This window comes from Brassica napus, chromosome C7 (assembly GCF_020379485.1).
Source record: "Brassica napus cultivar Da-Ae chromosome C7, Da-Ae, whole genome shotgun sequence".
Lineage (NCBI taxonomy): Eukaryota > Viridiplantae > Streptophyta > Magnoliopsida > Brassicales > Brassicaceae > Brassica > Brassica napus.
Window position 1 is genome coordinate 17,558,700 of NC_063450.1, and position 18,376 is coordinate 17,577,075.

Genomic DNA, 18,376 nt, shown 5'->3' on the forward strand with positions numbered 1-18,376 from the left:
TTTCTATGCAATTGTTAATTTTTATAATAATGAATTGATTTTATTTTTTTAAATGTAATATTTATTTCGAATTTTTATAATAAAAGTAATTAATCATATTATAACAACTAAAATATATTTAAATGATTAAAAACAAAAAAAATTAAAAATTAAATTATATTTATTAATAAAATTTTGTTTACAAATAAAATCAGTTTATACATTAACCAAAATATTAAACCAAAAACTAATTAACCAAACCTAAATAAACAAAAAAAAAATTGAACCAAACCTAATAAACTAAAACCTAAAGCTCTAAGCTGCGGTCTCCCTTCCATCGCAGTTCCATCGTCTCCTTCTTCCTGGCTCTTTCTTCTCTTCTTCTTCTTCTTGTTTGGCTTCACCTACACCACCACCACTAGCTTTCTCTGCCATCTCCGACTTAAGCCTCTGTTCTCTTACATCATCTGAGATGTCACAGCTAAAGTTTTTGTACCTCTCTTTCTGGAAAGTCCAACATTAGCATCAGACAAGGTCTGAAGAAGCTCGGCTCGGGACTTACCCTTTAGCACGATACATAGAGGAGGTCCACACTTGCTGGTGTTTCTTTCTTAGAAACGGTAAGAATATCGATGTTTGCTGTAGTAGATAAACAATTAAATTATGACGAACCTACAAGCAATGGAACTTGGATATTAACACTCTAAACTCGAAGATTAGAAGTAAATCATCAAAAAAGTTTAACAACATACCCGGCTGAGTAGAAACTCCCAAGAAGAACTTGTCAACAACTCCATAACAGGGCAAGACTGGTCATACTAAAGAAAAAAAGATGAAAGATCAGAGCAACCATTAATCACAACCAGAGTCGATCATTTCAATCATCTTCTCCACAATCTGAAAAAATTAATTTGTATTGAAATCAGCAACACCATTCAAAAATAGAGAGCCATCAACGTTCTCGCAAGTAGCTATGTCTTATAATCCCTCAAATCAAGAACTCAAAGCAATACATAGTACAATGAGACTGCAGAACCCAACCTCTCTCTGTGACCACCAAGACGTCGGCCAGAGATGTAGCGACCAGTCATGCCCTCAGCCATGTCTCCATCGTCTTGCTCTCTCGCCAACCACTAACTCGTCACACCACCAACTTTTAGTTATCACAGTACCATTTTCGCAGATCTGGAAACAAACAAAAACAAATCTAAAAACAGATGAGTAGAAGAGACGAAACAAAATAACATTAAATCTTACCATCGGTGATTGATATCTTTGTTTTTCATTGATGGAAATGAAAAGAAGCAGATTAGAAGAGAAGAGAGAAGAGAGAAGATGAAGAGATGAAGTCTCGAATTTTTTTAGCCAAAGAGATGAAGTCTCGATAGAGGAGAGAAGGAAGAAAAAAGATTTAAAACAATTAATTAAAATAGATTAATTTCAGCCTTTAGATCGACACTGATCAACGACCAGGATTAAATATGATTGATCCCATTTTTTCTAAATGAACCAATCAGAAGAAAATGATTGTGGACCTTTAGATTCGATTTAATGAGTCGTTAAGATTGCGATCCACGCACTTGTTTTTAATTGGCTCATATTTGCTAACATTATTTATGTATTAACTAATAAGTTTTTTTCCTTTGTTTTTGTAGTTTTTGTTTCTTGTTCTATGGTTTAGTTTAAAATTTTGGAAGTTACAATATAAAAATGATTTGTAATTTAAGCTTTAGGATTAAAAATATATATAAACTTAAAAATTAAAAGATACACACCTTTGTGAAATGAACCAATAGGAAAAATAAAATGATTTGTGGTTTATGGTTATGGGTTTGATATTAAAATGTATATGTTCATAATATAGAGTTATAGAGTTAAGGATTTGAGTATGAATGTTAAAATTATTAAGTATACATTTTAAGTATGGATATATGGTTTGAAGTATGTATATGTAAGGTTTAGAGTTTGAGGTTATACTTATGGTTTTATATTCAAGTTTGGAAAAGTATACATCTTGAATTTAAATTATTAAAGTTTTAGTGTTGGTGTTTAGATTTATAAACATGATTTGAGTTTTAAATATACTTGGAGTTTAAGTTTAAAATTTATATTATAAATTTGAAAAACTTAGATTTATGACTTTGTATGTAGAGTTTAAGTTTGGGGTTTGGGGTTTAGGGTGTAGATTTAAGATTTAGTGTTTGAGGTTTAGATTTAAATTTGAGATAGATTTTTAAAATGATTAAGTTTAATTTTTGATTGAAATGAATAGATTGAAATTTTAAATTTATGTTCAGGGATTTAACACCCTATAATTATATATAAATCTAGATACGGTTTTGCCTGCCACTGCCCTAAATGTCTGGATGATTCATCAATCTCCGAAATACTCAATTTCGCATTATTTTATTCATTGTTCCTTGGTTTTGTAATGGTTTTTTTGTTTTGATATTTAAAAACCTTAGTTCTCCTTGAGCTTAATTAATCCATATCCATAAACGAAGATTCAATATATATTTAAAGAGATAATCATGCACGCATTCTAAACTTTGTCACAAAACAAAATATAAAGTTTCCCAGGCATATAATACTTAAAGAACGTCTAGAAAGTTTTGAGATTATGGATCCAGATGGAATTTCAACGTCATTGGCTTTCTTCAGTTCAGTCAAATCACGTTTACATCATCCTCGTCTCCCTGGACACACACACACACACACACACATCCTCCTTGTCTCCCTGAAAGATTAAACTTTAAAGAATCAGTCAGCTTGATTCTCCAATGTCGTTCTGCAACAGAAGAAGAAAATAAAACAAAAAGATGTATTACCTTATTGTTAGAAGAGGTTCCAGAGGAAAGCCTTCTTCCAGCTTTCAAACCACCAGCATAATCACTTCGTTCATCATATATGCGGTTCTCCATGTAGTCTACATCTCTGTAATAATAGAAGATATAAAGCCACAGTTTAAAACATGGAGAAACCATCAAATTACTGAGTGAAGGAGAAGGCATACCTTCCCTTCTCAAAGACTTAAAATTATATAGAGCATAGAGGTGAAAGAAGCACATGGAAAAAGCCAAACTTTAGCCCAAAACAGGGCAAAAAGATAAACTTTAGCCAAGAACAGAGCAAGACAGAGACTTTGGTGTTTCTAAGACTTGTTAATGTATTAAATTATCAAACTAAGATTTGGAAGATGAGAGAACAAACCATAATCATTGTCTTCCGGCCAGACTTAGAAACTAGCAAGCTGTCTCCTGAGAGGATGAATTGGTGAAGTCGAAACGCTCCAGGAACTGTTGCTTCTCTGTAACCAACGGAGGTGACAACAGATCTGACGGTGAGGCGAGGAAGTGAGGAGTGACGGCGGTGAGGGGGAGGAGGATTCGACGGTAAAAAATAGTCAAGACAAATCGAAACCCAAAAACCCCCAAATCAAAACCCTAAGAAAGAATTAAAAAGAGAAAGTGAACGACGAAGATTGGAGGTTTGTCCGGTGGAAGCCATGAAAAAACTAACCGGCAAACACGACGGAGGAGAGATGGAGCTGAAGAGAGGATGAGTTCGAGAGAGAAAGTGGAGAAAAGACTCTAGTTTATGATTCTGAGAAACAATACAAAGCCGTTTCGGTGAATCTGAGAAATGTTTTGGTGGCAAAATATTTATTTTTTCCAAGTGTTGAAGCCTGCACCTAGCAAATTAATATGGCAAAAAAAAATTATTTTTCTGCGGTAACAAATATAGCATTTTAAATTGATAAACGCTATAGAAAAAGTAAGTGTTGGTATACAATAGTAGAACTGTCATAAACGCTATAATTTGATAATTTGATGCTATTAATACGCATATTTTCTGTAGTGCCCATTCCCAACGTCAATTTCTATGCTTAGAAACTCCATATGCACTGGCTGTCAGTTCATTAAAAACAAATATTTAGTCCCTCAATCAAACCTTCAAGACCAAGGCAAGTCCGTCCACCTAGTTTTTAATTTCACTCTACGAAAAATTGATGCCTTCAAAATAATGGTCATGAATAAATATCAATTATGATTTCTTGACGACAATAGAAGTTATAATTATGTTTCTCGTAGGGGCTTGCACAAAATTTATGCTTGTAAATTCTTTAGAGTGTGTTTAAACACAAACTCTTACAGATAGGATGCACATCCTCATCTGCTCTGTAACATAAAACGGAGTGTGTTCATTGCATCATTAATAAATTTGTAGCTGGGAAGAAATAGAATACCTTTAATTTTCTCTGTGTCAAAACACAACCTCTACGACAATGGACTAACTCTCATGGCCCCCATCACATATCACATTATCACAACGAAGGCAAAGTAATAATTCGAAAATCACAAAGGAACTATAGGCACGACCATAGACTAAATCTTTTGGCAGCTTAGAGTCCTGCAAAATAAGTGAATTTTACAAACCCTGTTAACTACCATCAATAAGAACAATCAATACATGCTGTAATAATGTACTGAGATAACCACATGCAGAAGAAATTTCGTACACTAGACCACGAAAATAACAATTAAATCAGATAGAGAGCCATATCCTTGTCTAGATAATCTTTAAGTCTTTACCATGCAGAACTTGAGTACTTCAGATCATTTAAGGGAAGGATCTTGACCTGAAATAAGAGGTGAAGAATTACCAAACTTGTCAACATCGAGTAACTTCAGAAATCAAACAACATCAAATATCAATTCGGCCTTTCTACTCGCAAACATCATCCAGAAATAGAAATCCCGAGTTAACGAATAGTGTGAAATCGTCGCAATCAAGAGATCAGTTCACTAAATTCAAGAACTTAAAATACCAGGAAGGAGATTTCAAGTAACATAATTATTAATTCAGCAAAGAGATATAGATCTCGTGATTACCTCATGAAGAATCTTTCTCTTGTACGACTTGTTGACAATTCTTAGCATGCTAAATACTCGATTGACTTCTTCTTTCTTCACAATCTGTGATGTGATTTGCCCGCGCTGGAATGGCCGTTTTGTAAACTTTCTGAGCTGAGGCGTTTTATAGGATTAGACTGAGAAATTTCTGAAACGGCTGGAGTGGCCGTTCTGTAAACTATCGGTATTTCTAATAATTAGATTTGAAGCTTTGTATGTGGATGAATATCTTCGCAATCTGAAACGATATACTTGTTGCTGTGAGATAGCGATGAGACCGGGGATGGAGGAAGAAGGAAAGTCACGATGAGTAAAAGTTGTCTTTATTATGTTAACCTTTTATAATTTCGTTGACCTATTTGGAAACAAATGTTCTGACCAAACCAAACCGAAAAACATGGAGCCTACAATAATCAAACCAAACTCGAAAACTTATGACCAAACCAAAGTCGAAATATGGAACCCACAAACTTTAAAAAGCTAGTCCACGTGGACACCTTCAGGAGTCTTGAAACTAACTCATTATAAAGTTGACTAGGTGTCTTTCTGCACAAAAAAATTTAAACTATTTTTTAACAAATAAATATAAATTATATTTTAAAATAAAAATTTATTGATATTGTAAAGTTTCTTTTTCGTATCAATATTTTAATATAAATTTGATTTAATTAAACAGAAAAATTATATTTAAGAATATGTGTGTATATATTTGAAATTATAATCTTAGATAGATTTTCTATCTATTTATTTTAATTAAATATATTAAATAAATTTGTAAAAATTGCATAATTACCAAAATTTAAAATTAAACAATATTTATAAAATTTGTAGATATATAAGAAAATAATGATTTTACGATTAAATTTTTATCATTTTCTAAAAAAATTGCATACATTTTTGAAAAATTTAGTAATAAAATTGTATAATTTAAAAATATATAATTAAATTATATCTAAAAATTTATAATGCCATATTTGAATATATTTATTTTAATGATAATTTATGAGTTATTTTCATATTCTAAAAAAAATTTCTAAAAATATAAATTGACATTAAATGTAATATATGAGTTATTACCTTATTTTAAAAAGTGTACCAAAAATATAAATTAAGATTAAATGCAATTTTCCATGTCATATTAAGTTATAAGATATTTCATCAATTTCAGTAGACATGTCATATTTGTTTTGTGAAATTAATTGTAGAAAAGACATGTGGCAAAATCACTTCGCAAATATGCAGTAAAAAAATTTAAAATATTTTATTACAAATAAATATAAATTATATTTTAAAATAAAATTTTATTAATATTGTAAAATTTCTTTTTCGTATCAATATTTTAATATAAATTTGATTTAATTAAACATAAAAATTATATTTAAAAATATGCATGTATATATTTGAAATTATAATCTTAGATAGATTTTTTATCTATTTATTTTAATTAAATATATTAAATAAATTTGTAAAAGTTGCATAATTACCAAAAATTAAAATTAAACAATATTTATAAAATTTGTAGATATATAAAAAATAATGATTTTACGATTAAATTTTTATAAGTTTTTAAAAAAATTGTATACATTTTTGAAAAATTTAGTTGTAAAATTGTATAATTTAAAAATATATAATTAAATTATATTTCAAAATTTATAATGCCATATTTTAATATATTTATTTTAATGATAATTTATGAGTTATTCTCATATTCTAAAAAAAAATTCAAAAATATAAATTGACATTAAATGTAATATATGAGTTATTACCATATTTTAAAAAGTTTACCAAAAATATAAATTAACATTAAATGAAATTGTCCATGTCATATTAAGCTATAAGAGATGTCATCAATTTCAGTAGCCATGTCATATTTATTTTGTGAAATTGATTGTAGAAAAGACATGGTGGCAAAATCACTTCGCAAATTTACCATATTTTAAAAAGTTTACCAAAAATATAAATTAACATTAAATGCAATTGTTCATGTCATATTAAGCTATAAGACATGTCATCAATTTCAGTAGTCATGTCATATTTGTTTTGTGAAATTGATTGTAGAAAGGACATGGTGGCAAAATCACTTCGCAAATATAGTCTAGGGGAGGGGATTTGTAGCTACCTTATCACAAATAATTACACGAACTGAAAACATCAATAGATAAATTGAAGATTCAGAGTCAAGCTATACCGTTGATTTGGCCTTGTTAGCATGACGAGACCAACATGCCATGTTTATTGAGAAGTATTACTTCAAGTTCATTTATTTGTAAAGTATTATATATAAAACATCAAACACATTAAAAAAAAAACATCAAACACATACTGATATACATGTGGGAAATTGAACTAGTATATCTCAACAAATGGATCTTCGGAGTCTAGTCGCTTAATAATATGTTCTTGTGCAAAGACATAACTAGCAGTGTCACATAAACAAATTTTCTTGCGTTCTAATCATATGTGCTCTATTCTCTATTTAATCCATAAAACCTAAATGGTACACGACTGTTGTAAATATTTTGCTGCCTGAGAAATATAAGTCTACTATACTATGTTGTCGTACGTACATATAGTGAGATAGAGATTTAAGCTGCTTGTGTCTACAGAAAAATCACACAATGCTAGAAAACAAAACCAAAACGAAACTGAATCTTTATACATTTCTTGCCGTCTAAAATCTGAATCAGATTGTTAATCTCCTTCGCTTTCTCCTGCGAGCTTTTTCAGTGGATTCTATTTGCTTCCTGCTGTGACAGATGTGAGAAGATATAAATTAACAGATGGATAAACAATAAAGAAAAACACAGAGATTTAACGTGGTTCACCCCTAACGGCTACGTTCACGGGCAAAGAAAAATTTTATTGATGGAGGAATTACAGAGATCTGTCTACAAGAAGATCAGATTTAGTTTCTCTACGGCTGCTAACTAAGTTTAGAGGAGGCACAAAATATATATAGTTGTGTCCCGGATAACCCTAGTACTAGTGGGCCTCAAAAGTCTAAGGTCCAACAGTTTCAAGGCATTATTCAACAAATCTCCACCTTGACTTGAATCCTCCATAATCAAATGTACCAAAATGCACTTCTTCGTGCTCAGAATACAGATGTACCAGACTCTCTCTTTGCTCAGATGTTCCGTCGAACTCAGATGTCAGATGTCTCGTCGGACCACATGATCCTCAGAGCCAGATGCCATCACTTGGGCCAGATGCTCTCTTCGAGCCAGATGCCCCTCAGGGCCAAACGCCCATCAGGGCCAGATTTAACAGCTTGAGATGTTTAGCAAATCAAGACAATGCTTGAACTTGCTATGAGGAACCGGCTTAGTGAACATATCCGCAGGATTATCAGCTGTTCCTACCTTCTTCACTTCAATCCTCTTCTCATCTCTCAGAAAATGGTATCTTACATCGATATGCTTGGTTCTCTCATGATGAACCTGATCCTTGGCTAAGCATATAGCACTTAAGCTATCACAAAACACAGTAGCCTGATCATGATGAAGACCAAGATCACTGACCAATCCTCTCAACCATATTGCCTCCTTAGTAGCTTCTGTCAATGCCATATACTCTGCCTCAGTTGTAGACAAAGTCACTGTCGACTGCAAAGTCGCCTTCCAGCTCACAACCGAACCACCCAAAGTAAATACGTAACCAGTCATAGATCTCCTGCTGTCCACATCTCCTGCATAATCCAAATCAGAATACCCAGTAACCAGTCTCGGATCCTTGTCTCCATAGATAAAGACCAATATCAGATGTACCCTTAAGGTACCGGAAAATCCTCTTCACAGCGATCCAGTGCTCCTTTCGCGGCTGAACCATGAACCTACTCACAACACCGACTGCGTGTGCAAGATCTGGTCGTGTACAAACCATAGCATACATCAAACTTCCTACAGCACTAGCATAAGGAACACATGACATATAATCGATTTCCCCTTCAGACATTTCATCACTCATGGTAGGATGAAAATTTGCAGCACATGGAGGATCGATAGGCTTAACATTAAGCATCCTGAATCTTGTCAAGACCTTTTCAATGTAGGCCTTTTGTGACAAGAACAACTTCTTCTTTGTCCTATCCCTGAAGATCTCCATTCCTAGAATCTTCCTCGCAGCACCCAAATCTTTCATCTCAAACTCAGAACTCAGTAGTTCTTTCAGCTTCTGAACATAACACTTCTTCTTGGCAGCTATCAGCATGTCATCTACATACAGCACCAGGTAGATATACGACTCATCCTCCACCTTGCTCATGTAGACACAATAGTAATAAGGACTCCTGTCGTAGCCCAACTTGACCATATAGCTGTCAAACCTCTTGTACCACTGTCTAGGAGACTGCTTAAGTCCATACAGCGACTTCCTCAACTTGCACACATGATCTTCTTTACCAGGAAATAGAAAACCCTCAGGCTGAGTCATATAGTTCTCCTCCTCAAGCTCTCCATGAAGAAAAGCAGTCTTCACATCAAGTTGCTCCAACTCCAGATCCTGACGTGCTACTATCGCCAATAGCACTCTGATAGAGGTGTGTCAAACCACAGGTGAGAATATCTCATTGTAGTCCACGCCTTCTCTTTGACTGAAACCTCTAGCAACAACTCGAGATTTATACTTGACTCCCTCTTCTGGTGACTGACCTTCTTTTAGCTTATAAATCCACTTGCAAGTCACAACTTTTCTCCCAGGTGGTAGTGTGACCAGATCCCATGCGTGATTCTTTTCATGAGATTCCATCTCATCTCCCATTAAAGCAAACCATTTCTCAGATGCATAACTTGAAATGGCTTCTCTGTAAGTAGACGGCTCGTAAGTGTCCACTTCCTCTGCAACCTGTAGTGCATAACCCACCATATCTTCAAACCGATATCTCTCTGGTGGCCTAACATCAACTCTCCTTGGTCTGTCTTTAGCAATACTACATTTTTCAGACCCAATACGTTGATTTCCAGAATTAGAAGATTGAGGCTGCTCATCAGACGTCGATCGGTCGCTCTCTTCCTGAGGATCGATTGATCTCGTGTTGTCGGACATCGATCGGAGATCTCTGCCATCGCCCAATCCTATGTCTGGCGTAGATCGATCGCTCCCTAACACTGGATCGGTCGATCCTGGGTAGTCTGACTGTACTTCCTGCAGCTCCACCGGATTGTCAACATCCTCCTGCTCTGCTTCTGAAATGGACTCAGCTGAAACTTTGAACATAGAACTCTCACCAAACACAACGTTCATGCTCATAACAACCCGTTTCTCAGATGGAGACCAAACTCTGTATCCCTTTACACCATCTCCATAGCCCATAAACACTCCCTTCTTCGCTCTTGGTTCCAGCTTTCCTTCATTAACATGATAGTAAACCATGCAACCAAAGACTCTCAGAATAGAATAATCAGCAGATCTGCCTGACCAGACCTCATTAGGTATTCGACACTCGATCCCTGTATGCGGTCCAAGATTGATCAAATAACAAGCTGTGTTCACTGCCTCAGCCCAAAACCTCTTCTCTAAACCAGCATTAGAAAGCATGCACCTCGCTCTCTCCAGCAATGTTTGGTTCATTCTCTCTGCTACACCATTCTGCTGTGGTGTATACCTGATTGTATGATGTCTAGCAATCCTTGCATCCTTACAAAACTGATTGAACTCTGTTGAACAGAATTCCAGACCATTATCAGTACGAAGCCTCTTAATCTTCTTCTCATTTTGATTCTCCACCAGTATTTTCCACTCCTTGAAGCTGTTGAAAACTTAACTTTTGTGCTTCATAAATGTTATCCAAGTCTTCCTCGAATAGTCATCAATCATCGACACAAAATACCTGTGACCCTTAAGCGACTCCACCTTGGAGGGACCCCAACAATCTGAATGGATGTAATCCATCGTGCCTTTTGTTTTATGAACAACCTTAGGAAACTTCTTTCTGTGCAGCTTCCCAAACACACAGTGCTCACAGAATTCAAGGCTCTTGGTCTTATGACCACAAAGAAGATCCTGCTTCGACAGAATCTGCATCCTACGCTCGCCCATATGTCCAAGCCTCATATGCCACAACTTGTCCATATCTTCCTTGCGAACCTCTGGAGATGCAACATTTGCTGAACTTGAAACCGTAGAACCTTCCAGCAAATAAAAAGTACCATGAATGAAACCTCTGAGAATCACATCTGAACCCCTGTAGACACTCAGAAGTCCATCTCCACCTGAATACTTGAAACCTCTGCTATCCAAAAGACTAACTGAGATCAAGTTCTTGGACATAGATGGAACATGTCTAACTCCAGTCAACGTGCAGACTCTATCATCATGTGTCCTGAGCTTAATAAAACTGATTCCTGCAATATCGCAAGCAAAGTCATTCGCCATCTTGATCTTGCCATCAGTCACTGCCTCATACTCTGAGAACCATTCTCTCCTTGGACACATATGATAAGATGTGCATGTGTCCAGGACCCACACATCTCTAGGATGTGTTTTTCCATGAGCAACCAGCGCAATATCTTCAACCAGTGCAATATCTTCAGTCTGCTTCTTCTTCTTAGGACAATAAGATTTCCAATGTCCTTTTTCTTTGCAGTAATTGCAAATATCAGTTGGTTTAGGACCCTTTGAAAATGACCTTTTGTCTTTCAACTTCTTGCCTTTTCCAAAGTTCTTTCCACCACCTACAAACAACCCAGAAGCTTGGTCGTATGTACCAGAACCATATGCCTTTTGTCGCAACTCCCTGCTATGAAGTGCTGACCTGACTTCCTCCAAACTCACTGTATCCTTCCTCCCTATGAATGACTGAACAAAGTTCTCATAGGAGTTTGGTAGTGATACCAACAAAATCAGTTCCGCATCCTCATCTTCCACCTTAACATCAGTATTCCTCAGATCCAACAAGATGGAATTTAGACTGTCAAGATGATCTTGGAGTTGTGTACCTTCTTGCATCCTCAGAGTGAAAAGACGTTGTTTCAGAAGTAGCTTCTTAGTCAGAGACTTTGTCATGTATAGACTCTCTAACTTCGACCACAAATCAGCTGCAGCATCAACACCGGAAACTTCGATGATGATCTCATCTGCCAGACACAACAAAATTGTTGAATACGCCTTCTCTTCGGTAACCTCCATCTCACTAGTAACAGGTTCAACCTTCTTCCCTGACAACGGTGCCCAAAGACCTTGTTGCTTTAGCGACGCCTTCATCTTGATTTGCCAGAGACTGAAACTGTTCCTTCCAGTAAACTTGTCGATCTTCATATTCATCCCAGACATCTTCTCACCAGATTCAAGCCGAAGCTCTGATACCAGCTTGTTGTGACGGATGTGAGAAGATATAGATTAACAGATGGATAAACAATAAAGAAAGACACATAGATTTAACGTGGTTCACCCCTAACGGCTACGTCCACGGGCAAAGAGAGATTTTATTGATGGAGGAATTACAGAGATCTGTCTACAAGAAGATCAGATCTAGTTTCTCTACGGCTGCTAACTAGGTTTAGAGGAGGCACAAAATATATATAGTTGTGTCCCGGAAAACCCTAGCACTAGTGGGCCTCAAAAGACTAAGGTTCAACAGATTCAACGCATTATTCAACACTTCCATCTAGAGTTCTTTGTTTCCTGAGTAACGATGAGGTTAGTCAGCTTCTCTTTCAGCCGATATAAGATCACTGGTAAAGCCTCTTGGTAGTTTTGTTTCAGCTTCTTGATCATACCTCCACGATCTAACTCTTCGATGCAAGTGTAGAATTTGTCTTCAACATCTTCTATTCTCATCTCTTTCATCATGACTTTCTCCCAATGTTCCACTGCACTCGTTAGATACTCGATCATCATATCGTTCTGATACCTTTCATCTTCGTAATCCGCCACATCTTTTTTGTAGCCAATTAGTTTCTTAGGTCTTGGTGTTTCAACTTTCACCTGACGAAACTCGTTGTTCAATACCGTTCCTGAGACGACGGCCAGAGACCGTTCTTCCGCGGGGATAAGCTCGTAGCTGGGTGTGATCTCCAGAGTTACATCTTCTTTAGGGTTCTCAAGATTGGCTTCAAGATTTGATTCATCACGAACATGAGAATCTTCTTTCGCGCTCTCGTCTACTTTAACGTCATGGGTCTCTCCACTGACATCTTCTTGTTTATGCTCGTTGGTAGCTTCAAGGAAGCGCTGATGAAGAAACTCGTCTTTCTCCAGCAAACGTCAAAGCGATGTAGTCATTTCGGCCACTCCGATTCGATCGAGCGTAAAGTCTTGCACCAAGGAATCGTAAGTTATCATTGCTGGCGGACTTAAACTCATCTTGATGGTCTCACGCAAGTTATCTATTGCTTCTGAATCGTCCTCCATCTTTCTCTTCTCAATCTTTGTTTTCTTCGTTGTTTCTTATTCTTTTCCCCGCATGCAAAGACTATATATATACCTATAATTCTCGCCTTTTCTTAATAACTTTTTGTTAAATGAAAAGTTGGATTTGTCTAGTAACATGCGCCATCTTGTGGCTGAATACAACTTATGACAGTTCTGGACATTTTTTGGGCATATTATATGCGCAGTGCCGGTCCTGGCATGGCAATGACCACAAGCAATTTTTCAAAAATGTGGCATATTCTATATACGTGTAGCTAAAGTAACATATGTATACCAATGATTTGTTTTTAAAAAGAGGCTGATTTTTTTCAAGTTTTTTTAGTGGGCTGGAAGCTGTTGCTTGCTATGCTTCCTGTCAGGGCCGCTACTGTATATGCGATAAAACTATAATAATATGCAGAATGTAGATATATATAGTTTGCATTAACTGAAGTAAGAACTGTTCATGTCACTATGCGTCACAATAACAAACGAAAACAAATTATAGATGTTGTGGAATTTTACTAGACAAAATTTTTGAGAAGATAGTTGAAGAGTAATGTGTGATGTTGATGTATGCTCTCAGATTACAAGTTACTTTGATACTTTTCACAGCTCTAGGGAATTAAGCTGAAAGTGTAAATGAAAAGAAAACAAATTCTGATTTTACTTGTCATCGTTGTTGAGCGATCAAGCTGGAAGTTCCAGTTAGCAGATTGTCTAGAAGAAATACAGGTTTAAGCGAGGTACGTACGTAGTGATCTTGGTTGAAAACCTTTGACATGCTTGTGTTAAAATCTAACTTTTAGAAATTCATAAACTTTCTACATAGTTTCATATATTAAAAGTTAAAACAAAACAAAAAAACGAAACGAAATTAACCTAATATATAGTTACATATACTGAAACAAAAGAAATTATTGAAAATTGTTGTTTTATCTTGGGACCTTGTGCAGTGGATATATAAAATCTGATACAAAAGTGTGTTGTTTCTCCCCTTGACCTTGTGCAGTGGAATCTCTTTGCTTTGCAGTGTTGTCTTCCATGACTTGCTTCAAGAGAGACTTTTTTTCTGCTCGAGCAACTGTGAGCTTATCCAGTTTCTGCTTCAACCGGGGTAAGATCTTAGGTAAAGCCTTCTTGTAGTCTTGTCTCACACGTTCAAACACATCAAGATGACATAGCCTTTTGATGCACGCGTAGAACATTACTCCAAGGTCTTTCACTCTCATCTCTCCCTTTATAACTTTCTCCGCTTTCTCCACTGCACTTCTCAGACTTTCCATCGACACATCAGCCTTACACATCTCTTCTTCACATTTCGCCATTGCTTTTTCGTACTCAGTTAGGTTCTTATGTCCGTAAGCATCAAATTTCACCAGGGAGACTTTGTTGTTCAGTACCTCGTACTTGACAGGACACTGTTCTTCCTCGGGGATAAGCTTATAGTTCGGTGTCTCTCTGTTTAACCGCATATACGTTCTACGTTTCTTCATCAGACTCCTCCCAATCTGTTCATCAGAGTGCAAGTTGCTTCCATTATTTCTCTCCAAGTTCATCTTCAAGAGCCCACTGGTAGCGTATTTCTCAGACTCTCGCTCCTCAGAAACATCTACTCTAGGGTTTTCATCTACGTTAACCCTTAGTCCAACATCGGCTCTAATCCTTAGGTTAACATGATGAATAAAATAATTTTCAGAGCTCTCATCAACTTTAGACCTAGTTCCAACATGGGCTCCTCCTATCTTTAGATTACCATGATGAATAGGATACTCTTTTAAGCTGTCATCTACTTTAGCGCTAACAGCAAAAGCATGGTGTTCTCGGATTCCGCCGTCTTCATGTTCGGTATCAACATGGTGTTGTTGTGTCTTTGCATGACTGTCGAACAAAAGTTTAATAGAGTTGCGGAACTCGGTATGTTCGGTTCTGTTGTTAGTAAAATTTTCCATCAAGGAACGTAACGTTTCCATTCCCCGGGGACCAAGTTTCTCAGTGATTTTCGTACATAAGTTTTTGACTGACTCAAGCTCACCCATGGACCCCATCGCTTCTCAGTCGTCTTCTACCTTTCTCTCTCTCACGCTAATTTCTTTTTGCTGTATTTGAGTCGTTGCTACCCGCAGAAAAACTTGAAAAACTTGAAAAACTCCTACTCTATATATATAGCAAAATAGTAAAAAGGAAAATTCCTAGCCAGGATAGTGTTGGTATAGTCTTTCCTTTTCTTAAACGTGTGTATCTTCATTTATCTATTTTCAATTAAAAAGTACAAACTATAATAAGAGATACATTGAGTTACATAAATAATATGCAAGAACAATTCATAGAAAGTAACACTAGAAGACATTTTTGCCCAAGAAGCTTCTTTTGTTATGCAAGCTTCATACAAAAGTAACAAGTTTGTTGGTTGTCTTCTGCATATTCACGTTCGACCTTTTCCATATTTGGCTATCATCCAATAAGATGAAACTCCAAACCTTATATTGTGACATAAACATTGTAAACGCCAATTCCTTTTGCTGTATAGCATTGGCCAACTCCCATTCTTGATCTAACCATATATATCTTTCGATAAGAAATCCAATATACTGACTCTTTCGAACAAAATAGCAACTGAAGTTACCAATTTTCAACGATTATACAAACATCACCGTATAACAAAAGGAGTGCACCTTCAGCTTGAAACTATTGTCTTTTCCCTAGTAGTTTCTATAGAAGTGGATAACCAGACTGAGATAAACGATATAACAAAAGAACATGTTAAGGAAATTGACGATCTGTAAATCGAATACAAGAACAATAAGAAATCGTATTCGCAAATAAACATGGAGTCGAGATATAATCTCTTTTCTTAACTCTAATATTCGCTCCGTTAGTGAGACAGTACTGTACGAATATCGAGTCCCATGATACAACCATGGCAGACGATCACGCTTCACTCATGAATCGCCCTATCGAACTATAAATCTACGAAACACTCTCGAACTATAGACTTACGCTAAGGGATTTTTGCTGTTGGTTTTTGATACGAAAAAGTTAACCAATGAAGAAGGAGGAGAGTCGATATTTAAAGAGACGGACGAGAGCCATTTCTCGCAACAGTTGCTGCACGTGTGCGGAGATCTCGAGGAGATCACGGGAAGGTGAACATGATGTCTTGAACCAATCGATGTTTTATGTAGACTGAGACAACAGGCATAACGCAGCTTCATTTCCTCGTAGAACTTAGTTCTCTATTGTGTTCATTGTGGCCCTGAACTATTCCTGGTTTTCATGAGTGAACTTAGAGAATATAGCCTTGCATTCATTCTCTTAGAAACGGCCCCATTTCACACTCATTAGGTGATTGACCATGAAAAGTATTGAGTAATACTCCGCTTTAGAAGCTATGGAATCATTAAAAGCTTATGCTTATCCTTCACACATTTGTTAGCACTTTTATCATCTTAGGAACTGGGAAGAGACTACTTTGTCTCAAGTTCTTTGGTTAGATTCTGCTTGATTTTGTTTTCCCTTTGAACCTACGTCTTGGGATCTCCAGTCATGATAGGTAGGGTTGCAATCAAGCATCCTCATTCGTTATAGGCTTTAACCCCATTCCTTTTGATGATTTAGCAACAACATCTCGTGGCAAACCTTTAGTAAATGGATCCGCTAGGTTGTCAGCCGATTTGATGTAGTCTATTGTGATTACACCAGTTGAGATAAGTTGTCTAATGGTTTTATGTCGTCTTTTGATGTGACGAGATTTACCATTGTAGAGATTACTCTCAGCCCGAGCTATAGCTGATTGACTATCATAATGTATGTGTATAGCTGGCACAGGTTTCTCCCACATAGGAATATCTTCCAAAAAATTTCTAAGCCATTCAGCTTCTTCTGCTGCTTTGTCTAAAGCTATGAACTCAGATTCCATGGTTGATCTGGCTAACACTGTTTGTTTGGTAGATTTCTATGATATTGCTGCTCCTCCTAGTGTAAAGACATATCCACTCGTGGATTTTGAGTTTTTAGAATCTTATATCCAGTTAGCATCACTGTATCCTTCTAAAACTGTTGGTTCTTTACCATAGTGAAGCCCAAAATCTTTGGTGTAGCGCAAGTAATTGAGTACCCTCGTTATAGCTTTCTAGTGTGTATGACCTGAATTACATGTATATTGGCTAAGTACGTTTACTGCATACGGTAGATCTGGTCTAGTACAATTGGTCAAGTACAAGAGACTTCCGATCACACGTGCATACTCGTTTTGTGAAACCGCTTCACCTGAATTCTTTGTCAAGTGCATTTGGGGATCTAACGGAGTTTTTGCCGTACTATTAGAATAATTTTTAAACCTCTCTAATATGGTTTGAGCATAATGAGATTGGGTTAAGATAATTCCGTTTGAATTTCTTGTGACTTTAACCCCGAGAATTACATCTGCTAATCCCAAGTCTTTCATCTCAAATGTCCCTTTGAGCATGTTTTTTGTTTGATTGATAATGTCTTTATTGCTTCCAATAATGAGCATATCATCTACATATAGACATAGCAAAACATACGCATTTTTTGTAGTTTTGTAGTATATGCATTTATCACATTCATTTATTTTGAAACCATTTGACATCATTGTATTGTCAATTTTTTGATGCCATTGTTTAGGAGCTTGCTTAAGTCCATAAAGTGACTTTACAAGTCGGCATACTTTGTCTTCCTGTCCGGGAACGAGAAAACCTTCAGGTTGTTTCATGTAAATTTCCTCTTCTAAATCACCATTTAGAAAAGCGGTTTTTACATCCATTTGATGGATTTCTAGGTCTCTTAAGGCTGCGATTGCTATCATCAGTCGTATTGATGTTATTCTCGTTACTGGAGAATATGTATCAAAATAGTCCAAACCTTCCTTTTGTCGGAATCCTTGAACTACAAGCCTAGATTTGTATTTTCCACCAGGTTTTCGTGTCATTATCCATTTATTTCCTAACGCTTTGCAGCCAGGTGGTAAATCTGTTATGTACCATGTATAATTTTGCATGATAGAATCAAATTCACTCCTGACAGCTTCGTTCCAAAATGGAGCTTCAGGTGAAGCCATGGCTTCTGCCAAATTTTTTGGAACATTTTCTACTAAAAATTCCATTAGGAAATCT

At 36.1% G+C, this 18,376-nt stretch overlaps 1 protein-coding gene and 1 long non-coding RNA gene across 12 annotated transcripts; both read right to left on the minus strand.

Moving 5' to 3' along the window:
• Positions 1–140: 140 nt before the first annotated feature.
• On the minus strand, positions 141–5,299 carry LOC106405921. 11 transcript variants are annotated; one of them, XR_007326457.1, is made up of 10 exons: positions 4,872–5,255; positions 4,572–4,618; positions 4,226–4,389; positions 3,770–3,887; positions 3,499–3,670; positions 3,190–3,422; positions 2,808–2,913; positions 1,021–2,716; positions 732–876; positions 141–651 (listed from the first exon to the last, which is right to left on the minus strand). It is a non-coding gene; the product is annotated as an uncharacterized LOC106405921 (long non-coding RNA). The 11 variants fall into 11 exon arrangements; XR_007326451.1 differs by having other exon boundaries at positions 1,021–1,164; positions 1,237–2,716; positions 3,190–3,887; positions 4,872–5,299; XR_007326456.1 differs by having other exon boundaries at positions 3,499–3,887; positions 4,872–5,259.
• Positions 5,300–12,482: 7,183 nt separating this feature from the next.
• Positions 12,483–13,241, minus strand: LOC106403335. The gene is made up of 2 exons (XM_013844176.1): positions 13,152–13,241; positions 12,483–13,082 (listed from the first exon to the last, which is right to left on the minus strand). Exons 1-2 carry the CDS (start codon positions 13,239–13,241, stop codon positions 12,483–12,485), a joined length of 690 nt encoding a protein of 229 aa, XP_013699630.1.
• Positions 13,242–18,376: the final 5,135 nt, after the last annotated feature.

What these genes read in the sequence shown, in the direction of transcription:
- LOC106403335 (XM_013844176.1), bottom strand. Translation starts at nt 13,241, where the DNA reads ATGGAGGACGATTCAGAAGCAATAGATAACTTGCGTGAGACCATCAAG. An exon ending in TGATAACTTACGATTCCTTG is followed by an intron (nt 13,083 to 13,151) that starts GTGCAAGACTTT and finishes CGTTTGCTGGAG; the next exon opens with AAAGACGAGTTTCTTCATCA.